We start from the raw sequence: 16383 nt of genomic DNA on the forward strand, positions 1-16383 counted from the left end.
ACCAGCCCCATGCCCACCAGCTGATGGCCATGGTGGTGGTATCTACTGCCCCTTCTACCCCACCATCACCAGCCCACTCTTTCCACCCAGTCCCACAGCAGCCAAGACCTTCACCAGACCCTTCCCCATCTCCATGGGGTGGGACACATCCTGCTCTGCTCCTCGGCAAGAAGAACCGCAAGGACTCGCTGATATCGCCCCAACCCTCCCTGCACCAGTGCTAAAGGTGTTCATCAGCACTTTTAATTAATTGCTGGCCCAAATGAGTGGCCAATAAATAAATAAATAAAGGGGTCGAGCATGATTGCACGTGCGGAGTAACTGAAGCTCTCTCCTATCCTGGTGCTCTTTGTTTGGCTCTGCCACAGGCCAGCAGCATCCGTGGTTTGGCTTTAGGAGCAAGCACTGTCCTCCAGAGCAGTGGCCTGGGTGGGAGGGAATGGTCACCTACTCATGGGGCAGGAGGGAGCAAAGCCCCACTCACGTAACCCCTGCATGGCACTAATTAGTAAATAAACGGAACTGAGGCCCTCTCTCCACACAGATTAACTAGACACTGAACGTCCTCCACCAGCTCCCCCCTGGCTGCAACCCATCTCCAGCCCCAAGGGCAGGTCCCTGTGGGGACAACAGCAGCCCTCAGCCCCATTTGGTGGAAGGAGAGTGTCTGCAGAGCCCGTGGGGAGAGAAGGTGCATGGGCCACAGTGATGCAGACCATGGCGAGGGTCATCATGGCGAGGAAGGCCACGGTGGAGAAGGCTGGGGTGAAGATGGCCACGGTGAGGATAGCTGTGGCGAGGAAGGCCATGGTGAGGAAGGCCATGGCAAGCATGGCCATGGTAAGGAAGGTCACGGTGAGGAAGGCCATGGCAAGGCAGACCACAGGGAGGAAGGCCATGCTGAGGGCGTGGTATGCCATGGTGACAAAGGCCACAAAGGCCGTGGTAAGGGTGGCCACAGCGAGGAAGGCCGTGGAGAGGAAGGTCGTGGTGAGGAAGGCCACGGTGAGAAGGCCCAGTGGTGAGGAAGGCCACGGTGAGGAAGGCCACGGTGAGGATGGTGAACCGCGACCTCCGGGGCACCGAGAGGCAGCGGGAGCGTCCCGGGGCGGAGCCGCTCTGGCCGCGCGGGGAGGGGCGGGCGGCGCCGGAAGCGGAAGTGGTAGCGGGAGCGGCGGGGCTGCTGGGCCGGTGGGGCCGGGCCGGGCCGCAGCCGCCGAGCGCGGCGCGGAGGGGCGCGGAGGGGCGGTGAGCCAGCGGGGCCGGCCCGGGGGCGCGGAGCGGGGCCGGGGGAGCTCGGCGGGGCCGGCCGGCGGGGCCTCCGGCGGGGCGGAGGGGGATCGGGCCAGGCCGGGCCTGGGCCCAGCCGCAGCGCCCCGGTGTCGTACTTGTATCCCCGGAGGAGATGGGGTCCCGAGGTACCGCAACCGGAGAGCTCAGGGCCGAGGCGGTGCCGCGGCCCTGAGCTCTCCGGTTGCGGTGCCTCGGGCACCCCCTGCCAAAGGGTTACCGCGGGCCAGGGGCGGTGGAACCGGTTTGTACCCGGGTTATTGTAGGGGGCAGCGGGGCAGTAACCGGTAACGTTCTTATAAACCCGCCGCTTCCGAGGGGAGGCCTCCGGCTTCGAATCTTGAATGCTGCCGGGGCTGGCGGAGGTCTCGTCCTGCCGGCCGGCGGTGGTTTGCAGCGTTGGGGTGCAAATTGGGGTGGTCTCTGCCCGCACCCTTGGGGTTGTGGAGCCGGGGGGGGGTCGGAGGGCCCCGGCCTCCTTCGGGGAGCCGGCAAAGTGCCAAGGGGCGAGGGTTTTAAGAGACAGAAACCTCTTGTTGTCCTCAGATGCATCACTGTAAGAGATACCGGTCCCCGGAGCAGGAGAGCTACCTGGGTCACAGGTGGAAGAGGAAGAGGTCTCGTAGCAGAGAGTACGAGGGGAGACTGCGGTACCCACCCCGGAGGGATCTCTCCAGGAGATCGCGATCGAGAAGGTGAGAGCGGGTTTGTGCAGAGCACTGGCAGGGGAGAGCGAGCGGGGACGCCTATCTCATAGACACTCGTCCTCGATTCTGATCATGTTTCAGAGCTGAGTGGTGGCAGCTTTCATTTCCTGACTGCGGATCAGCTTTAAACTTGTAAATCCCAGGGATGGAAGCAAAGGGCTTAATTGTGTGTGCCTTTCCTGATATATTTCTGCCTCTGTATCTAGCCAAAAGTTCTTCCCAAAGCGATGTCTTTAATATTAATGAGGGAGAACAGCCTGCTCTGGAATCATGTTTCCCAGTTCTAATGCTGCAGAGGCATTAAAGTCTTTCTCTCCCGACAACCCTTCTGAAATTATTACAAATCAGGTTTGAAGTAACAATACTCTTCCCTCACCTATGCTGTCAGAAAGGATCTGAGCATCGCTAACTGATCTCTCCTGCTTCGGCTCTGGATTTTACCTTTGATCCTCTCTTTGTTCAGCGTTTCCACAGGGACAATTAGGTACTGGAAGCGGGGTGGATAAGGCCTCTGATAACAGGAGCTGAGGCGAGGGTTCTGGAACAGAGGCGGGAGTGCTGACGGGGAGCCGTGTGCTGACACGGCGCGGTGTGCGACTGAAATAGGCTGGCGGTCCTCGCCGCTCGGTGGTACCGGAGCTGGTGCGGTTCCACTGGTTGAACAGGGCAGGTGCAGCCAGAAGGGAGCTGAGTTCATCCATAAATTCCTGAAATGTTCTACGGTTAATTTCTCTTCCAAGCCTGGCTTTTGTTTACTTGAAGGAAGCAGATTGTGAAATACAGCTGACGCACACAATGGGCTTTTCCATTCATTCATCTGATGGCTTAGGTAGGACAGGTTTGGATGAAAACAGGCCTTTGCTAGGTGAAAACCTTATTGCCCCTTTAGTCTCAGATGGTGAGCCTCTCGCAGGTCTGCTGGTCTCCTCTGTATTTTAGGTTGTTATTTCTGAATCCTCTGTATCTTAAAAGTATACCCTGAAGTTTCACAAAGGTGTGTTTGGAGTTGAGTATCGGTGTTGGAATGGAGCCGTTTCGGGGGGGGGTGGTGGTGTTTTTTGGGTAGTTCAGCAGTGACCTAGAGCCACTGCTGTCTTGGCAGGCAGTTTGAAATTTTAGTCTTGATCCAAGATGAGACGAACACACATACCTGCATCCCGTTAAGCTGTCAGCAAGAGAGCTAATTGTTGCCAAAGCAGAGAGGCACAAACAACAAAAGTTCTTGTTTCTGGATTGAAGCAGCTGCAGCGAGGTCTTGGTTGGAGAAGCCGTTGTTCTTGCTGTCAGCTAGGTACCTACCACAGCGTCGACCTGGCCAGGCGTCTGCCCAAACTACTGCTGTTTATCATTGGAAAAACAACACGCTGTTCTTATTTCTGAGTTGCACCATCTTCTACCTAAAACGTGGCTTCTCGCTCAGTGACGTGTGAAGCAAGGCTTGTAGCAGAAGCTGTTTTATTAGACCAGCGGCTCGGGTGGAGAAGACGGTCGTGCTTTTGGGGTACAAGCAGGCCACTGCTACGGGACACCATTTTTGCTGTCCAGTTTAAAAGAGGTACCGCAACAGTGCTGCCAAGGAAGCACGTGGGACCCGCAGAGCAAAAGGCAGGAGTTTCAGAATCGCAGCTCTGGCTTGAGGCACTTGCAGCTCGCAGATACCCTCTAATTGAGCACAGGGCGGGGAGACCTGCTCTCATCGTTAATGTGCACACACGCTACCTAAAACTGCGTGTGCGATGCCAGCTTGTAAATACTCGCACAGGGGAGCTTCGCCTGATGTCTCCTGGCCCTTCCCGATGCAGAGATGAGCTTGGCCGAAAGTTTCCCTTACATACTTGCAGCCCTCGGTTGTCACTAGAGGCGCGGGAGCTTGACTACTGCAGAGACCAAATTTTCCTTCTGGCTAACGATCTGTTGCGCTGGCGCGCATGCGTACACCGAAGGCTTGGTGTTTAGGGGACTGAAGTCCCCGCTGGGGTGGTGACTAGGGCACCGCTGCCGCCTTTGAATCTCGTTTGTTTAAGAACTAATGAGAGTCCTTCCTGGGGGAGGAGAAACAATCTTAGAAAAACACTTGCGTATGGCGGCAGAGGTGGCTCAGATGAGGTAGGCAGCTCAGATCGGGCTCTAAGTGGGTGGTTTCCCCCGGCTCCTTGAAATGTGGGAGTGCCACACCATTTTCTCTTGCAAACTTTCTCCTTTTTCTTTTCTGAGAAACTTGGCTGAGAAGCGGTCAGCGTTTGAGCCACAGTGGTTTGAAGCTTGGACGCTTGCCGTTGTTTCCCTGCCACCAGGGAGTGGGAGCAAGAGCACTTTGTTTCAGCAGGACTCTGCCTTTCATGCTTTTCCAGGCTTGTAAACGCATTCTTGTTTGTGCTACAGCCATGACAGGATGCCTTATCACAGGAGATACAGACGGGACAGCGACGCCTACAGATTTGAAGACCGAAGCCCGTCTTTTGGAGAGGACTATTACTCGACCCGCTCGCGAAACTGGCGGCGATCCAGAGGCAGAGAGCAGCACCGTCCAAAGAAGCATCAGCATCACTGCCGGAAACGCAGGACCAGGTCTTGTAGCAGTGCCTCCTCGGTGAGTAGCATCCAGAATGAGTTCAGGATTGTTCAGGGTTTTAACTGTTCTTACCTCCTTTCAGCTCTGAACACTCTGGGTGAGTACCTCTAATCCCATTTTTGTGTTTGTTTTCATTACGTGGAACGTATAGTTCAAAATCTGTGTCTTCTTAAGCGGGAAGCGTTTGTAGCGATTGGATTTTACTAGTCCAGCCCCTGTAGCCTTTATACGTGAGGAAACTAAGCTGTATTCTTTATGGCCGGGGAGGGGATCGGGGAAAGCTTCAAATGGCACATGCTGATGGGCTAACAAGGGCGAGCCTTGGCCGCAGGCCAGCCTGGCCGCTGGCGATCGGTCACTGTTCAGGTTTACACACGGCCAGGGCTTCGCTTCTGCATACTGCTGCTGCCTTGGGGGGGTTGGTATGCAGTGGTGGTACGGAGCGCTCCCGTGAAGGCACGTCGATTTGACTTGGTGCCAGGATCCTGTACCAGATGGGATCAATCAGCCTGGTTCTCCCGAGCTGTTAGCCCTGTGGTTATTAACCCCTGTCCCACGGTACTTAGAGAAAGGCTTCCACCTTCTGAGGATATGCGCCTGTCCTCTTTGTCTATTTCCACACGAATGTCCTTGGATTTCAGCTTCTTTGAAAACTTCCCCGTTTTCCACCCTGAAACGTAGTATTCCTTTCAAGGACTAACAGGGAATATTTGGAACTGGGTGGGGAGGCTGGTCCTGGGACCGGGAGTACCCTGGAAGTGTTGTGAGGTATCAGACCAAATGTCTCTGCTTCACTGCTTCTCTCCTGTAAGGAACGTTTCCATCTTTCACAAGTTAGTTGCTTTTAAATGTAATTACAACTAAATGACCGAGCCCTGATCCCTGCAGCTGTAGCAGATATCTGCATGGCTGAGAACTTCTGACAGTCTGTTGCTTTCCTCCTTTTATTTCCTTCCAGTTGACTTTTTCATTTTAGTTTTAGAAAGAGCCAGGGTTATGATGAAAACGCTCCAGTGCGGTTTGCGTGTGTGCGTGCGGTGATAACGGTGTGCAGGTTTGGGCTGGCGTGATCTAAATCCTTTGAAGTCTCACAGCTGTCTCAACTGTCCTCTCTACCTTCTCCTCCGTTTCAGCTGACCTTTTGGGCTTTGATGGTAGCTCATTTTTTTGGACTAGCCGGGGGGCGAGGGGCACAGAAGAGAAGCCTGATAGAAGCTCGGGCAAGGAAATGTAGAGCTTTGTATTAATTTCTTCGGCTGTAGAGATTGTAACTATTTTTAAGGCTGAATAGAAAAAGATCAGGAATTAGGGCAGCTTGCTTTGTGGACCCGGGTCCTTTTCAGGAATGTTCGGCTGGTTTTCCAGTAGAAGCTAGCAGTAGCAGGGGTGAATGTGACCTCATACCTGTAGTGGGTGCCTGAAGTGGAGTGAAATGCTCCTTGGGGATTAATTTAACTGTCCTGTTCCTAAAGTTCTCCGAGGCTTAAAATGGCATCCTAAGGCCGATGTGCAACACCAGGTCTGTTTGCAGCCAGTCGGGCATATGGATCTAGGATCAGTGTGGTAGCTGGCTCTGTCAAGAAGGGAAGGGCTGGTTCGTAGCCGGGGCAGGACACGGCTCTGGGTAGCTGGCGATCTATTAACCGAGGTACAAAAGAGCAGGCTGCACAAGAGGGAGAACTGCTACTCTGGCTTCTACTGGACAGCCTGTCCAAACTGGCAGCTTGTGTACCCTTCGTCACGTTTGCCAGCGGAGAAAATGACGTTCTTCTGGCAAAGCCCTCCTTCTTGTGCCTCTGGCAGCGTCCTCCAGTGCTGCAGAGGAAGCTGCTCCTCTGTGGGGAACGGTGGTGCCCAGCCAAGCCACCTTAACACTGGAGCTTCCCAGCTGCTGCTTCCCTTCAGAGAAGAGGGGGGCATTTTCCTGCCTAAGAGGCGGCGGCACCAGAGGCCGTAGCTAATGAGAGAGTTTTCTTTACATACCTGTAGCTGTTGATTACTTTTCTGTTTTGAAGTTAGTTTGTGTCTTGACGTGTCCCTTGCAATATCCCTATCGTTATATATGCTGTGTGCCTTATGAAATGCTGGGATCTGGAAAATCCAACCACCGACGCACCGTCATCTCCACCTTTGAATGACAACACAATCCTGCCACTCGGAACTGCCCGCTGTGCGCGCTTGGTCGTATGCCGTTTCGGGGGGCGGTGTGTACAGAGAAGCCAACAGAGCAGTAAGCGCAGCAGGAGCGTGGAAGATGACAAGGAAGGCCACCTGGTGTGCAGGATCGGCGATTGGCTTCAAGAGCGATGTACAGCCACCTTTCGTAAAACTTTACCTCTCTACTTTCTATCCCCATGTTAGACGAGATCTCTCGTACTGTACTGGAGGGGTCTCTAGTGTTTTATTGCTTATAAATGGACTGACCAGTAAATTGCCTGAAGCAGACAATAGACACTTGAGTTTTAAAGAGTGTAGCAGTGAGAGACATTTTATTGCTGTGAAATTGCAGGACCTCAGCTCTTACCAAGCCTCTGAAGTTCACGTCCACTCCTGTTTTCTCTCCTAGATGAAATTGTCGGCAGCCTTGGCGAAGGCACTTTTGGCAAAGTGGTGGAGTGTGTGGACCATGCCAGGTGGGCATCTTTCCCTTCCCGATAATTGTCTGTCCCTTGTGCATCAAGCCCAGATGCTCACAAGCGTAGCAGGGTTAACGCTGCCAGTTTTGCATGGGCCTGGACTTTGCTGGACCGAACTGTTGTTGTCACCTTCCACTTGTCACTACGGTAGAAATCGTTTCTTAGAGCAAGTGGAAAGGGGCCCGGCTCATACCTCACCCCCCCCGAGTTTGCAGACTGAGGTGTTAAGGGAAGCAGGGGAGTTCATTCAGTGGCTGAGGGCTTCGGCACAGGCTGTTCTACTGCCCTACTGCAAAAGCAGCGAACTCGGGCTGAGGGATGGGCCAGGCAGCTGGGGAAAGTGACCTCTTAATCTGCCAGAGTACTACTTTTTTTTTTTTAACCTCTCCTGTGATTACACTTGACCCCTGTCTCTTCCTGACCTTTTGTCTGGCTCTGAGCCGTGGGGTCAGCTTAGTATAGGAGCCGCTGGGCTCTCCTGCCTCCTCAGAAATCTCTCTGGCATGGCTGGAGAGGGGAGGTGGCTGCTGGAGGCACAGTGACCTTATGGGCTGCTGTGTCAGGAAATGGTGTGCTTGCAGAGCTGACTGCAGCTCTCTGGCGTGTTACCCAGCAATAGCCTTTCGCTTCAAATTTCCATGTGGGTACTCACCTACCCGCCAAGCAGCATAAATCTTTGGCAGACCTTTAGAACTTTATTGGGACCTAACAATGACTAAGCCTCTTAACACATGAAAACATGACTGGAGTGACTGGGATGTACCCCCTCTGTGGACTGAGGACGTGTGTACATAGGCTTTTTCTCTGACTCCATCCTTTTGTCTCTTCCCTTACAGAGGCAAATCTCAGGTGGCACTGAAAATCATAAAAAATGTTGGAAAGTACCGAGAAGCAGCCAGGCTGGAAATTAACGTCCTGAAAAAAATCAAAGAGAAGGACAAGGAGAACAAATTGTAAGTTCCTACGAGGCTCCCGGGTAGTCAATACCATGTCCTTACAGACAAGCAGTCTGGTTGCGTGACGTCCAAAGACGTCCAGGGCTGAGGACTGGAATAGCTGCTACTTGCCTCCTGTGCGGGGGAAAACCCGTCGCATTCCTCTGCGTTTTGGGAGCGTCTGTCTCTAGTTCTACTGAACACTTGTTTACTTAAACTCTTTAACGACTGACATGCCAGGTCATAGCGAGAAAAAATTAGCCAGAACTTCTTCTCTAACAGCCACCTGCTGCCTTGTCCCACTTGAATTGGAGATCTCTGTCTAAAGGTGGTTGAGCAAAGCGGGGAGGGGGTGTCTCTCCGGTGTACCCAGAGGGATTACTGTGCAGCTGAGTCAGCTGGCTCAGAGCTTTTGCTCACCAACCACTTCTGAAGTAGCCAGCAACTGGGAGAACGACTGTTCTGTCGAGTCCCTGAATGATGGTTAATCCTCGTGTCTTTCTCTCTGCACAGCTTGTGTGTCCTGATGTCAGACTGGTTCAACTTCCATGGCCACATGTGCATTGCCTTTGAGCTTCTGGGCAAGAACACTTTTGAGTTCCTGAAGGAGAACAACTTCCAGCCATACCCTCTCCCTCAGATCCGGCACATGGCCTACCAGCTCTGCCATGCCTTGAGATGTAAGTCACCCAGGGCCAGCCTGTGGGCTTCCCAGAAGCTGTTTGTTCTTCAGCACCTGCTCTTTTTTTTTTATTTTTAACCCAAGACAGTGTCTGGATATTCTAGCTATGTTTTCCTCCTTTTCTGAAACTTATATAAAGATAAGAGATGCTGATTTCTGTGGAGGATAGAGCAGTAGCCTTTAGACTTGCTTCCTTTTCCTTCTGAAAGGAATGGGAGAGAGACTTGTAAGCTCTTCCATGCAAAAGGTGCCTTCTCTGTGTCAGAAATACCTCGTCAGGTAGCACTAGGTCAGGATGCGTCCCCAGAATGGGTTGGGAGGGAGCTGAGAAGGACTTGGCTTGGCTCTTTGGTGGACAGAGTTGTATGGGTGCTTCACTGTGCAGTTCTCAGATGTATTTTTTTTTTCTCTCTCCACCTGTGCAGTTTTACACGACAACCAGCTGACTCACACTGACCTCAAGCCAGAAAACATCTTGTTTGTCAACTCTGATTTTGACACTCTGTACAACGAGAAAAAGGTGGGTTATGTCCAAAAGAGAAGTGAATACATCAGGAATAGCCTGCCTTTCCCTCCCTCTAGAAATTGGATCTTCCCTGTTCCATACATGCCCCACAGGGCCTTAGGAGTCTATTTAGTGAGAACAAACTGGAAGCCAGGCCTCGTCTTTCTCCTTGTCTTCTACAAGTCTTAAGGCTGCTTCAGCGGCTCTGGTCCATGAAATGGAGCGTTCAGTGGCTTTCCTTAACACTGATGTGGGATGTAAAGAGCTCAGAGCTTCACAGTTGTAATCCTTCTGATCAATGCAGGCGTGGCAGTTCTGGGGTCAGAGGGCTCCTCTCAAAGCCTAGCTTAATCCTGAACCAGCTATTAGAAGTGCTGAGGACTTCTTGTTTGCTTGCAGAGCTGTGAGGAGAAATCCATTCGGAACACAAGCATCCGTGTGGCAGACTTTGGAAGCGCCACCTTTGATCACGAGCACCACACCACTATCGTGGCCACCCGGCACTACCGTCCACCAGAAGTGATTCTGGGTGAGTACTGCTGGGGTTTCAGGAGTCTGGGACGGGTGGAGGAGAACAGTTCTCCCAGGGGTGCTGTAGGATGATGCTGTCTAGAGGAAAACCAACTCAAGAGCACTCCAGTTCTTGGGGACAACCCATTCCATGCATTGCTGCAACACCATCTCAGTGGTCCCAAGGTCCTGATTGCATGGAAGGTAATAATGGATAGCGCAGGCCCTTCACACGGAGTGCAGAGAGCTGAGAAAAGCCTGTGAGACTTGGGAAGCGCTCAAATTGGCTCCAGGGGAAGGCAGAGTCAGCATAAGCTGAAACAGAACCATCTGGAGGGATGTGACAGTCCTTGTGCCACTGTGCAGCACCGGGAAGTGCACAGATAGATAACTTCTAGGTCTGTCTTTGTGTAATCTCTGCAGTTTCAACAAGGAACTAGTAGAAGTCTGGTGGGACTTGTTGGGAGCGCTAAGTTATCATCTCGATTCTCTTTGCAGAGCTGGGTTGGGCACAGCCATGCGATGTCTGGAGTACTGGCTGCATTCTGTTTGAGTATTACCGCGGCTTCACGCTCTTCCAGGTATGATTCTTGCAAGAGGCATTGTACCCTAAGAATCCTTAATGTGAAGGGAAGGGAAACGCAGATTGGGCACTAAAAATCAGAAGCTGAGTTTGAAAATAAGCCCAGGAAAACGCACGGTTTGAGGACTTGTGCCTTGCTGGAAGGACAAGGTTCAGATCACTTCTGGTTTCTTTACTGTACCTGTAAAGAACAGAAAAATCAAGAGAGCAAGTAGAGGTGGACAGGAGCTGTATCATTCCTGATGGAGGCTTGTCTCTTCTTCCCCTGTACAGGGGACAGACCTTTTGTCATCAGATCTCCAAGTTCTGAATTAATGCACCATTGCTCTTTTCCTTTGCAGACGCATGAGAATCGTGAGCATCTTGTCATGATGGAAAAAATCCTCGGGCCAATTCCATCTCACATGATCCACAAAACTCGGTAAGAACCTCTTCCTGAACTTGGGACAGTCCAGTCAACTGTTTGTGGCTGATTACTCGGGATACCAATTCTCTCTCCTCACACCGGGTCTCAGCTGTGTGGGTATAACCGTGGGAGATGTGCTGGAAGTACGTCCCACGAGCAGCCTTACTGAACACCACCTTTCCTTTGCAGGAAGCAAAAATATTTCCACAATGGAAACCTGGTATGGGATGAGAACACGTCCGATGGGCGATACGTCCAAGAGAACTGCAAGCCCCTGCGGGTAGGTGCTGCTCTGCAGCTGGTGGAGGGCTGGCTGCGCTGCGAGGCTGAACTGCTGTGCCGTTCCCTTCCCCAGATCAGCGGTGCGCGGCTTAGGGATGGGAATTTCCCCTTAGTAACTGGCTTTTACAGAGCCCCAGACTCTCATCTGCAGTAACAGAAGTTTATTGGTCTGGCTGAAGCAGGACAGGTACTAGGGAACTGGAGGGATGCTGTACTTCAGGATGGGAGACAGCTGTTGCCTCACTGCACATCACAAAACTGGGGCCTAGGGTTCAGTCCCTGTCCTACCGGAGTGCTACACCTCCCTCTCTCCCCCTGTCCTTCCCTTTCAGACCTACATGCTGCACGACTCGCTGGAGCACGCACAGCTCTTTGACTTGATGAGGAGGATGTTAGAATTTGACCCTTCCCGGAGGATCACGTTCTCGGAAGCCCTCCTGCATCCCTTCTTTGCTGGCCTCTCTGCGGAGGAAAGGATGCTGTGCGGTCGAGGCGCCAGCCGGGACCTGAGCAGATGACAGCCGGGGAGGGTGTGATGCCTGCTGGATTTGTACATACGGGATCGGTCTAGCCTCTGCAGTTCAGCCCCGCTCGCGCTCTCCTCTCAGAATTCAGAGGGGCTGGGGCACTGTGACAAGAACCCTGGGTAGGGCAGGGGAAGAAAAGCTACATTGGAAAGCACAGATTTGTCTATTTATATGTTGTAAAGTTAAAATAAAGTGTTTCTTATTGTTTGATACTTCCCTTGTAGGCAGGTGTAGGGTCCTCTTACTCCCAGCTTTGCCTTTTCTGCAAAGGAAGATGGAGATGTTGAAAAAATTAACTGGAAACTAAGCAGCAGGAATCTCTGCATCACTGAAGGGCAAAAAGTCAGGGTGAGTGCTCCTCTGAATGGCGCAGAGCAGCAGGAAGGCTTCCTCCGGCTGTGGTGTCAGGCTCTAGAGTGACAGCAGGCAAATAAATAGCTGCACACGAATAGCACACGTGAATAGTTGCACTTTATTTCAGGGCATCCCCCAGTAGCGGCAGGAATTAGTCATTACAAACATTAGGTCACAAATGGAATACCAAGCAGTGACATAGTGCAGTGATCTTCACATGTTAGTGACCAGAGCAGCACTCACGGGCAGCTCCTATGATGGTGGTTAAGGTTGTGGGTAGAAACTATCTCAAACACAGATAAAAAAAGTGTTCCATTCTTTGAATTAACTCTGGCAGCGTGGGGCAAGGGGGAGAAGGGACCCAGACCCCTTTCTGGGTCTCTTGAGTGCTCCAGAAGAGCTCACAGCTGCACAGAAGATGCATTTCATGCGGGTGAGGCCTGTACCTCCTCAAGTAAGCCTTTGTATCCGAGGGAAAGTATGGCCAGGTACCCAAATCTATTCTCATCTCCAGAAAGTGAGCACGCTGTAGAGTTGAACTGCGCCAAATGCAGCCCAAAGTTGCCTGCTGTCCCCTAAACACTCTGCACGGGCAGGGACTGGGAATCCCTTTCCTTGCATGAGGGTTTGTACCCTCCTCTTGTGCAACACTGCTCGCTTTTTTTTTTTTTTTTTTTTTGCTTGAACATGGGGAACGCTATTGCTGCACGGCTGGCAATGCACGGGGCCTTAGACCTTCCTGGAGCTATGCAGCAGCGAGTACAGACCTGATCCCAGCTGCCATCCCTGCAAAAACAGCTTTACCTGGTTCAGTGCCCCTCTGGGCACCTAACTTCAGCCAGTGGCACAGCAGCGCAGAGGCAGAAAAGGACCCTGTGACGAAGCCTTGAATATTTTTACACCGTTGCTGCTCGGTGCGTACAATCTACAGTTTAATAGCCAAACCCAGAAGAGGCGAGAAAAGCCTGCAGCCTGGTTCAAGGAAAGCAGAAATTGAAACAGCAGGTTCTCTTATCGAGTGTCTTGAGCAAGGGAAGTGAAAACAAGGGGGCTGAAGCTAACACTGTGCTACAGCAATGACCAGGGGACGGTCATCCACCTTTTTAACCCAGCCCCTGCTCCTCTGCCTGGCTAAAGGTTAGATGAAGCTGAGACAGCCAAAGAAACAAAAAAGGCAGAGGGAAGCTTTGCATTTGTATTTTAAATAACCAACCACGTTGCTCTCCCTTCCCAGTGCGGCCGAGTCAGAACCACAGCTTGTTAAATGCCACTACCGTTCCAGCTGAAACGTGGTTCACCTGAGGAAGGGGTGCTTCGGCTTTGCCCTTCCTAGGGGAGAGGAACCGCTCGAGGGCAGAGCTACACCCTGTCACAGCACTGGCAAGTCACCGAGCCTCCCCGTGCGAGCGCTAAGGCCACTCAGCGTAAGCCAGCAACGTGGTTCCGTCACCCAGCCCTCAGCGGGGAAAGCAGCTCGGGGGTCCAGACACAGAGAGGGGCAGAGCCCTTCGTCCTGCTGAGGTAGATACGGCAAGGTGCGGGCGGTTTGGCAGGGGAAGTGACCACCGGCAGCTGCGGGGGCGAGCCCAGTGCTCACCAGCCTCCTGTCCTTCGGGGCTGGGTCCTTCCCCCACCACTCTGCACTTCCAGGCAATATTAATTACTCAATTACATCTTTTCAATCGGGGAAGTCTCTTCCTTTCTCCTTAGACACACTTGTCTTTCATCTGCTTAGAACAAAAAGGCCAAGTGCCTGATCTGTAAATCCTCACCACCCAGAGCACAGGTGGGTTAACAGGTTTGCTACCTGCTTAGCACAGCACGGGGACAGAGCAGCTCCAGCAGTAGGTGACTATTTCCACACATCCCTGCACTTCGGCCTCAGAAGGGATCCAGCTCCCCTGGAGAAAAGGCACCATTTGAAGCTCTGAAGCTCTCCCAGCTGCCAGAACAGGGTCTGTGCAAGGTTTAGGTACCTGCAGGAGCTCTGGGGACAGGTAAGGTGCCGGAAGAGCAGCAGAGCTTCAAGCACTGCCCACGCTCGCGGCATCAGGAGCAAGCAGGGAGCTGAGCATCTCTTTGCGAGAACAGGGCCCTGCCTCGCATCTGCCCAGCTCCTCTGAAGGAACGGCTCGCCCTTACAGTGCCTCCTGCATCGTGCCAGGTTCAGCGCTTCCCGGGTCAGCTACCGGGCACAAAGCCTTCAGAGAGCACGCACGCAGCCAGCACGACGGATTCCCAAAGCCAGCTAGCTGATGGTTTCTCAGCTTGTCCCTGCTCTAGGCAGTGCACCACGGCGCCGTGAGGCCAACAAAATGAAGGCAGGAACAGAAAACCCAACGCTTCCTGGCAGCACGTCGGAAGCAAGTGCAGCACAGGAGCAGTTGGCAGAGCAACGCGGGGCATTCAGATGAGAACCTCCTGCCGTACCCCTCCAGGAGGGCAGCAGCTCTCACCACGCCGTCTCCTGCAGGCGAACAGGACCGTCTAAGCTGAGGACCCAAGTCCTTCCTCAAGCTGGTTCCCAGCACACGGGCGCACACAGACACAAGCCCACCCTATGTGCGGGCTTCGAGCCCGAAGGGAACGAACGGATCCATGACCTACTTCCCAAACCACACTGAGTGTAGGAGGGATACTGGAAGCACTGGGGGAACTCACCCAAACATCAACTGCACCATACACCACGCAACAAACTCAAGAGTGACACTGCCCTGCTTCACTATCCTTTCCCTGATTCAGCCACTCACTGTGCCAAAAAGAAAGAAAAGAAAAGAACAACTATCCTGGAAAAGTTCTTTTCCAAAACACGCCTCGCTCCCATAGACCTGGGCTTCACCCACTAAGCAAACAAACAAAAAGCCAACAAAGTATATAAGCAAGTAAGGCCTAGCTGAGGGCATCGGTGTTCCCAGAGCATGTGCAACCTGACAGCTTCTGGTTCTTGACACAAGCTTTCCGAAGAGGGAACGCTCTCCTTGAGAGGCTGGAGGGTCCAGGAGGGAGAGCAAGCTACAACTGCCTTCAGGAACATAAAATAGGGGAGAGGGGAGTCGAACAGAACAACGGAACGAAACCAAACCCTCCCTCCCGGTACGACTGCAACAGAAGGTATTTCTACACAATCAAGGGGTGCTGTTCCCACCAGGGCGCCCTTGCTGGGTCTATCCACCCAGAAGGACCGAGAAACACATCTCAAATCTCCAAAGCACTCATCACTTGTACCACCTCCACGTACACCTCCTCACTAAACAGCCTCCCGGCTGGGCCTGGGCAGCAGCGGCCACCTTTGCCGGGGACAGACACCATCTTCCTGCATGTTCCTTCATACAATGGCACAAGAGAATGAAAACAGCTTTGCAGGAACATTCGCTTCCTTCTTTTTTTGTTTCATTTTATGATTATTCTTTTTTTTTTTTTTAAATACACAATGTTTCTTCTGGAAGGAAAACTCTCCAGAACTTCACATCCTTAAGGCGTCACGAGTTTACTAGTCAGGATCCACTGGACAGCTTATTTGACAGACCTCCTCTCTTCTCTCCCTTCAGAACTGTGTGGCTGGATGGGCTCTAAGTGGAGTGCAGGGGGATGACAAATTTGCAGCCGAAGGGCGAGTGGTAGTTTATTCCCACTTCTTGAAAGACCTTCTGGGGAATGCCAATGTCACAGAGGTACACACGCCCTGCCCTCTCGCCCAGGGGCAGGGGCAGGCCCAAGGCCAGCGACCACTTGGCATCGATGCCCTGCTCCATTTCATTTATCGGAGGGTCTATGCTGAGGACGGGTGCCCGGTTCTGGTTGGCCCAGTCCACAACTGCTTTGTACCAAGGCTGATCTCTCAAAAAGGCATTTTCATGACAATCCAGGCAGTTGATCACTAGGTCAACAGGGGTATCTGGGAGATCTGAAAGAAACACAAACACCATTGAGTGCTGAGGACCAACCTGAAACCACAAATAAAGGCTCAGTGCCTTCCCTCCTTGCACTGCCAGCAGATTTTTAATTTTTCCCTCCAGCACCCACAGTCTCACCGCATACAGTCTGGCCTTACCTGTTGTTACTGCCATCCTTCTGCAAAAGACACTGACACTGATATCTGAAAGCTCTTCAGCACTCTGGAGAACATTCACAGACTCTCAGGTACAAAATCTCATCAAGTGGTCAGCCCCTGAGCAGCCCCAGCTGCTCCCACTGAGCTGGCTCACCAGTCCAGGCAGCCCAGAAAAGCAGTGCTGTTCTCTCTCCATTATAAAAGGACCCTTTTAAATTCCACAAACTGAAAAAACAGCCTATTTTTACAGAATGCTCTGACTACCTCTGCCATGGAAAGGCAGCTTGTGTGCTGCACTGCTGCCTGCCCCACTGAGCTCCATCGGTATCACTGCACTCACCTG

At 52.6% G+C, this 16383-nt stretch overlaps 2 protein-coding genes across 11 annotated transcripts in view; one reads left to right on the top strand and one right to left on the bottom strand.

Moving 5' to 3' along the window:
* Nucleotides 1-1147: 1147 nt before the first annotated feature.
* CLK3 (CDC like kinase 3) lies at nt 1148-11953 on the top strand. Of its 3 annotated transcripts, none has more exons than XM_087743661.1 (13): nt 1148-1248; nt 1837-1985; nt 4380-4587; nt 6784-6877; nt 7136-7202; nt 8042-8158; nt 8654-8820; nt 9248-9342; nt 9727-9856; nt 10336-10418; nt 10762-10841; nt 11016-11106; nt 11441-11953. In XM_087743661.1, exons 2-13 carry the CDS (start codon nt 1837-1839, stop codon nt 11624-11626), a joined length of 1467 nt encoding a protein of 488 aa, XP_087599787.1. In that variant the 5' UTR covers nt 1148-1248; the 3' UTR covers nt 11627-11953. The 3 variants fall into 3 exon arrangements, with proteins under 3 accessions (XP_087599787.1, XP_087599788.1, XP_087599789.1); XM_087743662.1 differs by having other exon boundaries at nt 4404-4587; XM_087743663.1 differs by lacking the exons at nt 1148-1248; nt 1837-1985; nt 6784-6877 and having other exon boundaries at nt 4454-4587.
* Nucleotides 11954-12084: 131 nt separating this feature from the next.
* Nucleotides 12085-16383, bottom strand: part of EDC3 (enhancer of mRNA decapping 3) — a 28912-nt gene continuing 24613 nt past the window's right edge. For all 8 annotated transcript variants that reach the window (XM_087743653.1, XM_087743652.1, XM_087743659.1 and 5 more), the window contains exon 7: nt 12085-15893. In XM_087743653.1, the coding sequence (XP_087599779.1) occupies nt 15559-15893 (335 nt within the window). In that variant the 3' untranslated portion in view covers nt 12085-15558. The remainder of the gene's footprint in view (nt 15894-16383) is intronic.

Source organism: Nipponia nippon, unplaced genomic scaffold (assembly GCF_047370975.1).
Source record: "Nipponia nippon isolate SJK-2023a ecotype South Korea unplaced genomic scaffold, ASM4737097v1 scaffold_9, whole genome shotgun sequence".
Taxonomy (NCBI): domain Eukaryota; kingdom Metazoa; phylum Chordata; class Aves; order Pelecaniformes; family Threskiornithidae; genus Nipponia; species Nipponia nippon.

Excerpts from the sequence above, each read along its gene's own strand:
- CLK3 (XM_087743661.1), top strand. The coding sequence starts at position 1,837 with ATGCATCACTGTAAGAGATACCGGTCCCCGGAGCAGGAGAGCTACCTG. Across the intron at positions 1,986-4,379 it reads AGGAGATCGCGATCGAGAAG|CCATGACAGGATGCCTTATC; the intron begins GTGAGAGCGGGT and ends TTTGTGCTACAG. Across the intron at positions 7,203-8,041 it reads GAGTGTGTGGACCATGCCAG|AGGCAAATCTCAGGTGGCAC; the intron begins GTGGGCATCTTT and ends CTTCCCTTACAG.